We start from the raw sequence: 15,116 nt of genomic DNA on the forward strand, positions 1-15,116 counted from the left end.
ATTAAGGTGGTGTGTGATTTGTTAATGCAGTTGTGGAGACATTGTTCACTGTAGCTTGTCTTCATTACTGACGATGGATATGGTGAGATTCAGATTCCTCCCTCCTCATCCCCACCAGCAAATTACACCCAGCAGACAACTAGCAATCTCACAGGGAAAGTAGATGTTCAATGACTGTGTTTATGTAATTATAAGCATGGCTGAAGTGTGTGCGTGTGTGTGTGTGTGTGTGTGTGTGTGTGTGTGTGTGTGTGTGTGTGTGTGTGTGTGTGTGTGTGTGTGTGTGTGTGTGTGTGTGTGTGTGTGTGTGTGTGTGTGTGTGTGTGTGTGTGTGTGTGTGTGTTTTTGTGGCTAAGCCTGAGACGCAAAAATGTATCACTGACGTTCAAGACAACACATCATATTGCATGTTCTTTTGTCCAAGAAAGTCAGATTTTGACTTTTTGAGTGATTTCGATCAGAGAACAGGTTGTGTAACACACACACACACTGACACACATAGCTGTGATGGAGTAGAGTGCTTTCTGCTCTAGTGAAATTACATTGATTCTCCTGGTCTGCGGTGACAATAGCTTCTCTAGTCTAGATTCAGCCCAGTTACATAGACAGGACACAACATCGCAGAACAGAACAGGGGGATCACTCTGGATAACAGTTTTCCTTTTTATTTTTCTCTCTTCCTGTTTCTCTCCTGTCTCTGTCTCCCGAAATCTCCTTTTCTCCTCTACTTCCCCCTCTCTCTACTTCTCCCCCCCCCCTCTGGTAGATGACGTCCCAATAATAAAGTGTCCTAACCTGAAGGAGAAGACAGCAGAGCCGAGCAGGCTCACAGCCAGGGTGACCTGGGACACACCAGAGGGCAAGGACACGGCTGACGGCATCCTCACCGAGTCAGTCTGACCCCTGACCCTTAACCCCTTCCTTTAACATGTAGCATTAAAGGAATATTGTGAGATTTTGGCAATTAAGCCCATGTTCTACTTACCCAGAGCCAGATAAGCTCATGGATGCCATTTGTATGTCCATGCGTGCAGTCTGAAAGTAGTTTCATGTGCCATTGCTAACTAGTGTTAGCACAACATTGCGGAAGTTAGCAACTTCCTTCAAACTGCACGCAGATAACAATAGTATCCATCAGTTTATCTGACTCTCAGGAAGTTAAAAAGGGTAGCAGCAGTAATAGTAGGGTAAATCTTTTTTGACTGAGGCTTTTTACAGTGTTACATTGAAAGGGAAGCCTCCTGGACACTTCCCTGAGGGTCTCCATAAGATGTCCTACACCGTCTACGACCGCGCCGGGAATAAGGGCAGCTGCAGCTTCTCTGTCAGAGTACGAGGTGGCCCCCCAACATTAGGGCCAGTTTGAAATTTACTGGGGCAATGTTCTGACATTTGAAGGAACAATCACGTAACTTACACATTTTTCCTGTGAAAGTGGCTTTCTGAATCTGTTTTGTGCCACCAGTGCGTCGCTGCAGCCCCATGACCCCTCCAGACAACAGTTTTATGAAGTGTGATAGCGATGGTAATAACTATGGAGCAACCTGTGAGTTCAAGTGTACAGGAGGGTATGAGCTGCAGGGCAGCGCTGCGAGGGTGTGCCAGCATGGTCTCACCTGGTCGGCACGGAAACCAACTGTGCAGGTACGTGTCTGTGCACACACACACACACACAGACACCACACAAACGTACATGACACATCCACCATGTTGTGTTTAGCAGTAATGAAGCGGTGGTCAGGTGTGCTGAGGGGTTCACTGGAGGTGAAAATGGGCATGTCTCCCTCGGCCAGGGTGGGCTGTCGATCGATCACAGAGATCCAGAAGATCAATAGCGCCTGCTCTGAAATCGACCAGCACTGCCTGTGACACATACTTATGTGGGTTATTTAAGCAATAAGGCCCAAGGGGGTGTGGTATATGGCCAATATACCACGGCTAAGGGCTGTTCTTACGCACGATGCAACGCGGAGTGCCTGGATACAGCCCTTAGCCGTGGTATATTGGTCATATACCACAAACCCCAGAGGTGCCTTATTGCTGTTATACATTTACATTTACATTTACATTTTAGTCATTTAGCAGACGCTCTTATCCAGAGCGACTTACAAATTGGTGCATTCACCTATAATATCCAGTGGAACAACCACTTTACAATAGTGCATCTAAATCTTTTAAGGGGGGGGTTAGAAGGATTACTTTATCCTATCCCAGGTATTCCTTGAAGAGGTGGGGTTTCAGGTGTCTCCGGAAGGTGGTGATTGACTCCGCTGTCCTGGCGTCGTGAGGGAGCTTGTTCCACCATTGGGGTGCCAGAGCAGCGAACAGTTTTGACTGGGCTGAGCGGGAACTGTGCTTCCTCAGAGGTAGGGAGGCGAGCAGGCCAGAGGTGGATGAACGGAGTGCCCTTGTTTGGGTGTAGGGCCTGATCAGAGCCTGAAGGTACGGAGGTGCCGTTCCCCTCACAGCTCCGTAGGCAAGCACCATGGTCTTGTAGCGGATGCGAGCTTCGACTGGAAGCCAGTGGAGAGAGCGGAGGAGCGGGGTGACGTGAGAGAACTTGGGAAGGTTGAACACCAGACGGGCTGCGGCGTTCTGGATGAGTTGTAGGGGTTTAATGGCACAGGCAGGGAGCCCAGCCAACAGCGAGTTGCAGTAATCCAGACGGGAGATGACAAGTGCCTGGATTAGGACCTGCGCCGCTTCCTGTGTGAGGCAGGGTCGTACTCTGCGAATGTTGTAGAGCATGAACCTACAGGATCGGGTCACCGCCTTGATGTTGGTGGAGAAACGACAGGGTGTTGTCCAGGGTCACGCCAAGGCTCTTAGCACTCTGGGAGGAGGACACAAGGGAGTTGTCAACCGTGATGGCGAGATCATGGAACGGGCAGTCCTTCCCCGGGAGGAAGAGCAGCTCCGTCTTGCCGAGGATTCAGCTTGAGGTGGTGATCCGTCATCCACACTGATATGTCTGCCAGACATGCAGAGATGCGATTCGCCACCTGGTTGTCAGAAGGGGAAAGGAGAAGATTAATTGTGTGTCGTCTGCATAGCAATGATATGAGAGACCATGTGAGGATATGACAGAGCCAAGTGACTTGGTGTATAGCGAGAATAGGAGTGGGCCAAGAACAGAGCCCTGGGGACACCAGTGGTGAGAGCACGTGGTGCGGAGACAGATTCTCGCCACGCCACCTGGTAGGAGCGACCTGTCAGGTAGGACGCAATCCAAGCGTGCGCGGTGCCGGAGATGCCCAGCTCGGAGAGGGTGGAGAGGAGGATCTGATGGTTCACGGTATTAAAGGCAGCAGATAGGTCTAGAAGGATGAGAGCAGAGGAGAGAGAGTTAGCTTTAGCAGTGCGGAGAGCCTCCGTGACACAGAGAAGAGCAGTCTCAGTTGAATGCCCAGTCTTGAAACCTGACTGATTAGGATCAAGAAGGTCATTCTGAGAGAGATAGCAAGAGAGCTGGCCAAGCACGGCGCGTTCAAGAGTTTTGGAGAGAAAGGAAAGAAGGGATACTGGCCTGTAGTTGTTGACATCGGAGGGATCGAGTGTAGGTTTTTTCAGAAGGGGTGCAACTCTCGCTCTCTTGAAGACGGAAGGGACGTAGCCAGCGGTCAAGGATGCGTTGATGAGCGAGGTGAGGTAGGGGAGAAGGTCTCCGGAAATGGTCTGGAGAAGAGAGGAGGGGATAGGGTCAAGTGGGCAGGTTGTTGGGCGGCCGGCCGTCACAAGACGCGAGAGTTCATCTGGAGAGAGAGGGGAGAAAGAGGTCAAAGCACAGGGTAGGGCAGTGTGAGCAGGACCAGCAGTGTCGTTTGACTTAGCAAACGAGGATCGGATGTCGTCAACCTTCTTTTCAAAATGGTTGACGAAGTCATCCGCAGAGAGGGAGGAGGGGGGGAGGGGAGGAGGATTAAGGAGGGAGGAGAAGGTAGCAAAGAGCTTCCTAGGGTTAGAGGCAGATGCTTGGAGTTTAGAGTGGTAGAAGGTGGCTTTAGCAGCAGAGACAGAAGAGGAAAATGTAGAGAGGAGGGAGTGAAAGGATGCCAGGTCCGCAGGGAGGCGAGTTTTCCTCCATTTCCGCTCGGCTGCCCGGAGCCCTGTTCTGTGAGCTCGCAGTGAGTCGTCGAGCCACGGAGCAGGAGGGGAGGACCGAGCCGGCCTGGAGGATAGGGGACAGAGGAAATCAAAGGATGCAGAGAGGGAGGAGAGGAGGGTTGAGGAGGCAGAATCGGGAGATAGGTTGGAGAAGGTTTGAGCAGAGGGAAGAGATGATAGGATGGAAGAGGAGAGAGTAGCGGGAGAGAGAGAGCGAAGGTTGGGACGGCGCAATACCATCCGAGTAGGGGGAGAGTGAGAAGTGTTGGATGAGAGCGAGAGGGAAAAGGATACAAGGTAGTGGTCGGAGACTTGGAGGGGAGTTGCAATGAGATTAGTGGAAGAACAGCATCTAGTAAAGATGAGGTCAAGCGTATTGCCTGCCTTGTGAGTAGGGGGGGAAGGTGAGAGGGTGAGGTCGAAAGAGGAGAGGAGTGGAAAGAAGGAGGCAGAGAGGAATGAGTCAAAGGTAGACGTGGGGAGGTTAAAGTCACCCAGAACTGTGAGAGGTGAGCCATCCTCAGGAAAGGAACTTATCAAGGCGTCAAGCTCATTGATGAACTCTCCAAGGGAACCTGGAGGGCGATAAATGATAAGGATGTTAAGCTTATAAACTGGTTACCAACGTAATTAGAGCAGTAAAAAATTATGTTTTGTCATACCTGTGGTATATGGCCTGTAATAAACTGGGTGGTTCGAGCCCTGATTGCTGATTGGCTGACAGCCGTGTTATATCAGACCGTATACCATGAGTATGACAAAACATTTATTTGTATTGCTCTAATAACATTGGTAACCAGTTTATAATAGCAATAAGGCACCTCTGGGGTTTGTGGTATATGGCCAATATACCACCGCTAAGGGCTGTATCCAGGCACTCCACGTTGCGTCGTGCATAAGAACAGCCCTTAGCCGTGGAATATTGGCCATATACCACACCCCCCTCATGCCTTATTGCTTAAATATACCACGGCTGTCAGCCAATCAGCATTCAGGGCTCGAACCACCCAGTTTATAATGTCGAATAGAGGTGTATTATACTTCTATTGTATTGTGTAATATAGTGATGCTCCACATAGCACTTCTTATACGCTCTGGATCATAAGCTAGCAATGCTTCTCGCAACAAGACCAGTACAGAGTAAAACAGCAATGAAATAAATGTATATATTTTTTTATTGGCAATTGCAATTCAATTGTTTACAAAAAGAACATAATTTACTTTCATAAAACATGATGATGTGATATGATGCAATGGTATATAGTGTTTTATTATGTCATGTCACAGCTATGAACATCAACGTGGGGGTGCGTACGGCCTCGGGTCTGTTGGACCAGTTCTATGAGAAACAACGTCTCCTCATCATCTCTGCTCCCACAGCTGCCAATCATTAATACAGGTTCCAGATGACTGACCTACAGGTGAGGGAGAGAGGCAAGGAAGGAGGACAGAGGAGAGTGAGGGATGGAGGGAGAGGGAGGGACAGAGGGATGGAGGGATGGAGGGATAGATGGATAGAGGGAGAGGAAGGGACGGAGGGAGGGAGAAGGAGGGATAGATGGATAGAGGGAGGGATGGAGGGATAGATGGATAGAGGGAGAGGAAGGGACGGAGGGAGGGAGAAGGAGGGATAGATGGATAGAGGGAGGGATGGAGGGATAGATGGATAGAGGGAGAGGAAGGGACGGAGGGAGGGAGAAGGAGGGATAGATGGATAGAGGGAGAGGAAGGGACAGAGGGAGGGAGGGATAGATGGATAGAGGGAGGGAGGGAGGGAGGGAGGGAGGGAGGGAGGGAGGGAGGGAGGGAGGGAGGGAGGGAGGGAGGGAGGGAGGCTGAGAGAAAGGAGAGACTGAGTGGGAGCGTAGGTATAATTCTGCTTATTGAGCGCCGCAGCAGAATGCGTGTGTTTGAAGTGGTTGTGCTGATGGGGTGTGTAGTGCCACAGTTCCTGCTAAACAGAAAATGTCATGGCGCAGAGTAAAAAAAGGCCAGTGCTCTCTGTAAATTCAGGCTGTTTGGAGGGTTCTCTGCCATAAAAAGCTATTAAAGGCCTGACCTTTAAAAGTGTCACGAAAGAGGTGGCTCTTGTCATATGCTGTGAGTCATTCCAACCTCGCCTTTTAACTGTCCAGGTGATAGATTCAGTGAAATGTCTATGTGAGTACATTTTCATGTTCTGTGCTAGTGTATGTACAATGTTATTTGTGTGTTTATGATATTAGTGTGTGTGTGTGTGTGTGTGTGTGTGTGTGTGTGTGTGTGTGTGTGTGTGTGTGTGTGTGTGTGTGTGTGTGTGTGTGTGTGTGTGTGTGTGTGTGTGTGTGTGTGTGTGTGTGTGTGTGTGTGTGTGCGCATTCGTGCGTGCATGCGTGCGTGTTCCAGCATGCCCAGTGTGGTCTGGACCTCAGGCATGTGACAATGATTGAGCTGGTGGGGATTTACCCAGCACAGATCGGCCGTATCCGCCACAGACTTATCCCTCCAGGGCTGGCCCTACAACTCAGGTGCACACACACACACACACACACACACACACACCATCATCATTCATAACAAACCTACAACTAATTTACACAGCATTCTTCAGACTGACCATTGTGTGTTCAGCCTTGACCTGATGGAAGTGTTGATGGCTGTTGTCTAGGTTATTACTCCAGATCTCCCATAATAACTTCAACATGGTGATGATTGACAAGCAGGGGATGGACAGGGAGCGCTACATGTACCCCATCACCTCAGCCCAGATCTTCACCACCATTGACACCTGGCAGGGACGCATAGATGAGATGGTGCAGCAGCAGGAGGCAGGCCACACCTGCCAGTAGTACAACAGCTCCACAATGCCCTCACCCAAAAAAAGCCCACTACCCCCAACCAGAATCATATAGAGAGTGGGCCCAGGTTTTAGAACGGCTGCCATGTTAGTGCCTTCATTCTTGCTGTAAACAATAACAACAGAGCAGTGTTTTGTGTTTAACAGACATTTTTATTGATCAGTATTTGGGATAATTATGTGTATTGAAGTCTGTACTGTGTTGTGGCGTCAACAAATTGCATATCTGCTTTCACTAGACATCTTCATAGGTTTAGAAAACTATCAGCATAACGTGGAAGCGTCAATATTCACTTAGTAACGGCTATGGAAGAGAAAGTGCCGCTTCCGTTCAGACAATGCGCATTGGCCCAACTCTCTCTCTCTCTCTATATATATATATGACTCTGCCCCCAACTGTCTCTTTACACCCCCACCCCCTTTCCCTCCCCCTATGGGACAGTCCTCCCCATCCCAACAAAGACCCTTCTGTCACTTAAACCCAATTTACTACTTAAACCAAACTGTCGCTCAAGCTTACTACCTGAACCCATGACTCCCATCCTCCACTTCCCCATATCAGACCACAGCTAGTCAACTTGTCCCTCACTAGGAGACTCCCTCAAATGTTTAAACCCTGCATTTCCCACCAATGTAACGCCTTTCAGTTAATTAAAGACGTCCTCCAGCGATGTTTGAAGTTTTACTGTTGAAAACAGTTTCCCCGTCTATAAATACAGTAAACACAAACTAAAGGGTAAAAACAACTTTTGAGCAAAATACTTGTCACACCCTGATCTGCTTCACCTGTCCTTGTGCTTTTCTCTACCCCCCTCCAGGTGTCGCCCAGCTTCCCCATTATCCCCTGTGTATTTATACCTGCGTTCTATGTTTGTCTGTTGCCAGTTTGTCTTGTTTGTGAAGTCAACCAGCATTTTTGTATTCAGCTCCTGCTTTTCCCCAGTCGCTCTTTTCTCGTCCTCCTGGTTTTTGACCCCTGCCTGTCCTTAACCCTGTATGGCAACCCGCCTGACCACTCTGCCTGACCCTGAGCCTGCCTGCCGTTCTGTACCTTTGCCCCTGTTGCTGTAATAAACATTGTTACTTCGACACGGTCTGCACCTGGGTCTTACCTTGATTCCTGATAATAGTGTTTTTTAGACAAACTTCCAGGAGTTGGTCTGATGTGAATCTGAAACGTCTCGGTTGAGGAACAATAGAGAACCAAAGAGGAAATGTCCACCCCCCCACTTGTCATCAAATACCTGGACCACCTATTGTGACGGGCCTTTTTTTTTACCTTGTAGTGTGTGTACTTTACTGTATTTATATTTGGGAAATCGCTTTTCAACAGTAAAAATTCAAACATCGCTGGAGGACGTCTAAATCAGGTGTTGACTGAGGTGAAAAGAAGACTGGAGTGCCACTTTAACAGCGTTTCTCATTGTGAGGAGAGAGGGGGTTCAATAAATCAAATCAAATCACATTTTATTGGCCACATACACATGATTAGCAGATGTTATTGCGAGTGTAGCGAAATGCTTATGCTTCTAGATCCGACAGTGCAGCAGTATCTAACAGGTAATATCTAACAATTCCACAACAAAACCTAATGTACACAATCTAGTAAAGGAATGAGATAAGAATATACACGTATAAAATACATGGATGAGCAGTGACAGAGCGGCGAAGATGCAATAGATAGTATAGAATAGATAGTGAAGGATACAGTATACAGTACATACATATGAGATGAGTAATGTGAGATATATAAACATTCTTAAAGTGGCATTATTAAAGTGACTAGTGTTCCATTTATTAAAGTGGCCAATGATATGATATCAAGTCTGTAGGTAAGCAGCCGCCTCTCTGTGCTAGTGATGGCTGTTTAACAATTTGATGGCCTTGAGATAGAAGGTGTTTTTCAATCTCTCAGTCCCAGCTTTGATGCACCTGTACTGACCTCGCCTTCTGGATGATAACAGGGTGAACAGGCAGTGGCTTGGGTGATAGTTGTCCTTGATTATCTTTTTTTTATTTGTGTGTGTTTATGATAGCCGTTGCTAAGTAGGAACCATTAGTACTGGAACACCTGATTGGACTTTAAGCTGTGAAGCATTGAAACCAGGATGATTAGAATGGAAATATTACTCTCTCTTCCATCACTGCATACTACAGCAGTTAGAGGGCCTAGGCAGAGTGGGTCATCCATCACAATCATATTGATTCTTGTACTCGTCAGTTTGTATGTTTGTTTTTTAAAGGCCCATCAAATAATTTCTGGGTAACAATGAAATACCTTACTGCAATAGACTTCCATAAAAATGTGCAAAAATAGATTTTTAAAAACAAAAAAAAATTCTTAAGCATGAATGTTGGGAGTGGTCTGAGTGGGTTTTGGAAAACTGAAAACAATCTGTTATTTGTCTAATAAAGGTGGAATATGCAGAAATAGCTCCCATTTTCTGGTTGCTACAATTCTAATAGTTCGCCTAATTTTAGTTTGTGTGACAAAACAAGCAAGTATAGTGTAGAGAATCATTGTACCATATAAACTGCTGTGAAATATATTTTCACTAACCAAAAATATTGTATTTTCAGCTGTTTGAAGCTAGTGTACAAAACCGAATGTAAGAGATGCAAAAACTAAACTTAAGAATGGGAAGCATAGACATAGCGCCCATAGAACAAATCTATTGCTTCTTAGAGTTGCTTTCAATGAGAATGACAGATCTATAACTCACACTTACATATTGCAGCTTTAACCATTTTACCGCATGGTGAAGTTACCATGGAAAGCTGAAACTCCTGCCCATGTAAACCTGCTGATTAGATGGTCCTGTATAGAATGTATTTTCAACCAGCAACTATCAGGAAATAACACTAATCATAATTTGTTCACACTGGACGCCCACACACACTGGATCTGATACCGACAGTTACACAACACACAGAAAAGTTTGTTCTCAACATACATAGAAGTCATCTGAGGAATGATATGTGTTTTTTATTTCTTCAAAATATTCTGATAACACATTTTAAACAAAATAACAGATTGATTCAGTCACATTGCCATGTCAAATCGAACAATCTAGATTTGAATGAGAGGACATTAAAACAGAGACAATAACATGCTGTTAGACACGTCAAGTGTTTCTTCAGTAGCAGGGTATTGCACGCAACTCATCTACACAGTAAATGCCATTTTAATAGTATTATTATTACTGTATTCTGTAGTTTTCAATGGTTGTTTACACTCAGAATTCAGAGCATAACAGGAACTCAGACAATGGTGAATATGTAGACTTGCATTCCACAGGAGACTGTAGGTTGTGACAGTAGGCTGTGACTACACAGAGAGCAAGCCTGCAGCCCAAATGGCATCCTTTTCCCTATAGAGTATTTGGGGTATTCTACGGAAGTGTTGTAAATTGCTGTACCACATAAAGAAAAAAAAAGATTTAGAAAAACATTTAAGTCTCCAAACTTAGTACATTTCATTACATCATGATATATTCTAATTCACTTCAAGGAAATAACATATTGTTCAATTAATATAGTACAAAGTCATTGTTTATATACCTGTTTCTATTGAGAGATGTCTGTCTCACACCCTGACTCCTAAACTTCATGTTTGAAAATAAAGCAATTGTCACGTCCTGACCAGTATAAGGGTTATTTGTTATTGTAGTTTGGTCAGGACGTGGCAGGGGGTGTTTGTTTTATGTGGTTCAGGGTGTGTTTTGTGTATGTGTTTAGGTAGAGGGGTATTTGATTTATTAGTCCGGGGTTTGTTAGTCATTGTTCTATGTTAGTATATTTCTATGTTCTATCTAGTCTTTTGTATTTCTATGTTTAGTTAATTGGGGTTGTACCTTCAATTGGAGGCAGCTGGTTATTGTTGCCTCTGATTGAGGGTCCTATAATTAGGAGTTTGTTTTTCATGGGTTTTTGTGGGAGATTGTTCTTGTTTAGCTGTTTTGCCTGACATGACTGTCAAGTTTGGTTTGTTTTGTATACGTTGTTTGTGTTTTCCTTCTTCACTATAATAAAAGAAGATGAGTGTACATTTTCCCGCTGCGTTTTTGGTCTACACCCTACGACACCTGTGACAGCAATTCATGATTTTTTAAATAGTTTTAGTATTATTATTTCAACAGAACATCTTGAGTTGTTCTATTATTACATTGAAAGATACTGGTATAATTAGTAGATTTGTTTATTTTAAAACATACTTCTCAAAAAAATGCTGGCCCACCTTTTGATGTCACTACCGTTAAAAGACTGATAAAACACACACATTAAAAGACTGATAAAACACACACATTAAAAGACTCTAGAATGAATCTGCATTAAGCCACACCCCTACATATATCTCCAGCTGATGGGATTGCACCTGTCTCTAGCATGGCCACATAGTGAGTAGTCTGTCTGCAAACATTTTGGATAAAGTTTGTGAGCAGGTTTAATAAATCTTCATGTATTTTTAAGAAGTGTCACTACTAATATTTCAAGAAATATGTAAAGTATGGTTTTGGGACCAGAATATGTGTTTGGTGGGATGTACATCTGTCCAAAAGTCTAAATTGGTCTAAACTGTCCAACCAAAACGGTCAGAGCAGAAACAATTGACACCATAGAGATTGATAGAGGTCTTGTCTTTGTATCTGCGCCATTATGGCATCTGTGCCAGCACAGGCAGCGCCATTGAGGCTATCTCCATTTTAAAGTTGCAAGCGCCATGCTCTATATCCTGAGCAACCATGTAGGTAGTGGTCAAGAGCACGCTTCAGGAAAAAAGTGTATTAAGATGAATAGCCAGCAGAAGGGCTCCAATCCTTAAAGTGCCCAAACATTGACATCTATTTGGCCCAAACATAGACGTCTATAATGTGCTGTGCTGTACTGTACTGTAATGTACTGTACTCTTCTCTACTGTACTGTACTATACAGTACTCCAGTGAACTATACTCTACTTTACTCCACTCAAGTCTCTTAGAATTGAAGAAAGGGCCCATGGAGTCTTGATCTTGTGGTCTTGGTCTTGAGACCACTCAAGTCCACATAAATTCTGTATTTAACTTGTCATGGTCTCAACTCCCTAGGTATGGATCTTGGGACCAATGTCCTGGTTTAAATCTTGGTCTTGGCTCATGCTCTCGGACAAGACCTTAGTCTTTGGTTTACAAACCATAGGCAACTCAATTTGAAGAAGACAATGCTCCCAACCCATAGGAATCTCCATCCAGCTGACTACTTTAAAATGATGGAAGCCCTCAATGGTAATGTCTAACCTAAAATATATACCCATTGACACTGTTTATTTTGCTAAAATAAAGATAGGAAAAGTTACAATTTATACATCAAGCAACATAATGAATTAGATACATAAGTAATTAAATCAATCAATACATTTTAGATACTACAATCAACATTGAACATTTTACAGAAGAACAATAGAGATTATATTTCTCTAAATTAATTTTAAAGGTTTTGAAAGTCCGGTTAAAAATCATGTTTTTATTATTTTGACAATTTTGCAAAACATTAATAGAAGGTTAATCCAAATGATCAATGCTGTGCATGTTTCTCCATGTATTTATACTTTTTCAGTATGTTTCGGTAGTGAAACATTTTTTGCCTGGTAAGAAATTCAGGACAATACTTCAAATTTGCAATACAAACAGTGTGTGAGTATTATATATGTCTATCTGACATATGAGATGTGTGCTAAAAGTTTAGGAAAAATAGGATACAAATGTGATTTTTTTTCCCAACCCCCAATTTGCACCACTTCTGTAGAATCACCCATATAGGGAACAGGGTGCCATTTGAGGTGCGTGCCAAGACTTCAGAACCACTTATGGGGGGATACTAGAAGTGCTATTACTCATCCAATGAGGTCGTAGGGACAGACGGGTCACAGTGGCCTGGGCTACAGGGACAGACAGGCTGACGGATGTGTTCTATTCAATGAGTCATAGAGAGAATTACATTCTCCTCACGTCCTCTCTTCTCAAAACCCATTGGATTAAAAAGCCAAAGGTCCCTCCCCTCTGACTTTCTCCTCCAGTGGGTTTTTAGAAGGAGGCAAGGAGAGAGGACGGGAGGAGTATGCAATTGAGTCCTCCCTATGACTGAGAGGGTGGCCTGGACATGGGTTCACTCTGGAACATGCAATCCTGCTCCCATCTCCCCAAGGCTCCTGGGGCAAAACGTTTCCTGTGGTGTAGATATAACTGCCCCCCTGACTCTCTATTCCACACTTGACACAATACATTTCTATCAGCAATTTGGTGCTGCTGGATCTCTGTTTAGATTTCTGCCTTAATCTCTGTTTCCACCCAAAATGAGGTCCAAAAACATCTGTTGATGAAGTGGCTATTTGTGCCACTCTACTCGTCATGTGTGCTTTATTAAAACTACAGTAAAACCATTGGTGTGTTCAGGATTAGTTACTTCAATTTTGCAACACTTTGAAACTGGGGTTTATCAGTTAAAAAATGTTGCATAATAACATTATTGCATTAAACAATGCAATCTTGAACACACCCTTATTATCATTTTACAGTATACTATGGGAATGTTTAAATCTACTCAGCATGCATCAACCCCTAAGTGCCTTTGGAGAAGTTACCTTATGAGAGTAGGGACTAGATTCTATTAGATCCCCATATCGTTTGTTTCGGCGGTGTCTGAAGTGGAACTGCGTTAGAGCTGAAAATCCACAAGCGGCTCCATGCGTTAGCTTATCGTGGACACGAAGGATGTCTGCCAACGTGGGTTCTAATTGAGTCAAAGCCTAGGTAAAAGCTACCCTGAGCCACTGATGCGGGGTCAGATAAATTATCTTCCCCCTAAATGGTTATGGTTAAGAGCAGGTCAGAGCAATCTGATCCTAGATCTGGGGTTAAGAACAACTTCTACCTCAAGTAGTCTCAACACAGGGATAGGAGAGCGTTGTGCATAGTCAGATCAGATCATACAAATGACAATGTGCTTGTTCATTATGTTACATACATGTAACTGCCAAAATAAAGGAAACACCAACATAAAGTGTCTTAATAGGGCGTTGGGCCACCATCTTCTATAAGTGTCTGGAACTCTATTGGAGGGATATATACATTGTATCTCTCATTTACTCAAGTGTTTCCATTATTTTAGCAGTTACCTGTCCATGTCATAATGTACAGTAGCAGCAGCAGCAGCAGCAGCAGCAGCAGCAGTGCTTGGTCTTGGCTGGGTATGGCCATGTGTGTGTAAGGCATGACTGGTTGACCTCTTTACCAGGTAGAGGACTATGAACCCCAGTGCAGGATCAGGGTAGCTCAGAGGTTAGGGTTCAAGGGTCAGGAAGTGGGGTGATGTCATCAGCTCTGTATTGCGGGATTGAGCTTGGACATGGAGCACTGTCAACCAATGTCCTTCTCTTTCTTTTCTTCTCTTTTTCTCTCTCCCCCTCTTTCCTTCCACTGTTTCTCTCTTTTCTGCCACCTCTCTGTCCTTCTTTCTTTGTCCTTCTTTCCCTCCATCTCATGTGTTGTGCTTGCACATGCTGGATCTCAGCATCAGTGTACACTCCTGGGGGACCTCCGGGTTGTCAATCATGCGTTGCCATAGCCGCTGTTCCTCTCCGTACGAGTCCATCCAGTCCACCTCGTTCCCATAGCTCTGGCCTGTAGGGAGACAATAGATCATCTCTATCTGTTCCATACACTGTTCCATACACTCCAAATCCCTACGGCGTTATGCTGACTGAATATGCTACAAATCCCCATAACCTCTGAGAAGAGAGAAAAGAAGAGAAGTGAAGACTAGAGTTAAACTGAAGAGAAGACCAGAGAACAGAACAAAAGAAGAGAGAACAGCAGAGAAGTCCAATACCAAACAGCCCATCCCAGCCCCTGGTTCTTCCCAGACAGACAGACAGACAGACAGACAGACAGACAGACAGACAGACCTGTCCCTCCGTTGAGTCGGACTCCCCCCAGGAAGACGTTGCTGGCCAGAGCCTCCTTGTCCCAGACGGTGAGCTCCAGACACACGTTGTTCAGGTCTCCGGCCTGCAGGCCACAGTAGGTGAAGGTGTGGTTCCACTGGGGGTTGACTGAGCGACGCACCACCACCGTCTTGTGCTTGGTGGACTTACTGTTGTCAGGGAGCAGGTACCTGGATGGATGTGGAGACAGGAAACAAG

At 44.9% G+C, this 15,116-nt stretch overlaps 2 protein-coding genes across 5 annotated transcripts in view; one reads left to right on the forward strand and one right to left on the reverse strand.

The window, feature by feature from the left end:
- The window catches only part of LOC106586669 (sushi repeat containing protein X-linked), a 36,112-nt gene extending 25,908 nt beyond the window's left edge, over positions 1–10,204 (forward strand). The window contains 7 exon segments of the mRNA XM_045707436.1: positions 767–890; positions 1,219–1,337; positions 1,466–1,623; positions 1,974–1,995; positions 5,392–5,525; positions 6,490–6,611; positions 6,752–10,204. Of these exon segments, the coding sequence (XP_045563392.1) occupies positions 767–890; positions 1,219–1,337; positions 1,466–1,623; positions 1,974–1,995; positions 5,392–5,525; positions 6,490–6,611; positions 6,752–6,932 (860 nt within the window). The 3' untranslated portion in view covers positions 6,933–10,204.
- The window catches only part of sytl5 (synaptotagmin-like 5), a 95,600-nt gene continuing 90,390 nt past the window's right edge, over positions 9,907–15,116 (reverse strand). For all 4 annotated transcript variants that reach the window (XM_014174206.2, XM_014174204.2, XM_014174207.2 and 1 more), the window contains 2 exons: positions 14,880–15,088; positions 9,907–14,595 (listed from right to left, as the gene is read on the reverse strand). In XM_014174206.2, coding sequence (XP_014029681.1) covers positions 14,453–14,595; positions 14,880–15,088 — 352 coding nt within the window. In that variant the 3' untranslated portion in view covers positions 9,907–14,452. The remainder of the gene's footprint in view (positions 14,596–14,879; positions 15,089–15,116) is intronic.

The sequence above is a fragment of the Salmo salar genome, chromosome ssa25 (genome assembly GCF_905237065.1).
Source record: "Salmo salar chromosome ssa25, Ssal_v3.1, whole genome shotgun sequence".
NCBI lineage: Eukaryota > Metazoa > Chordata > Actinopteri > Salmoniformes > Salmonidae > Salmo > Salmo salar.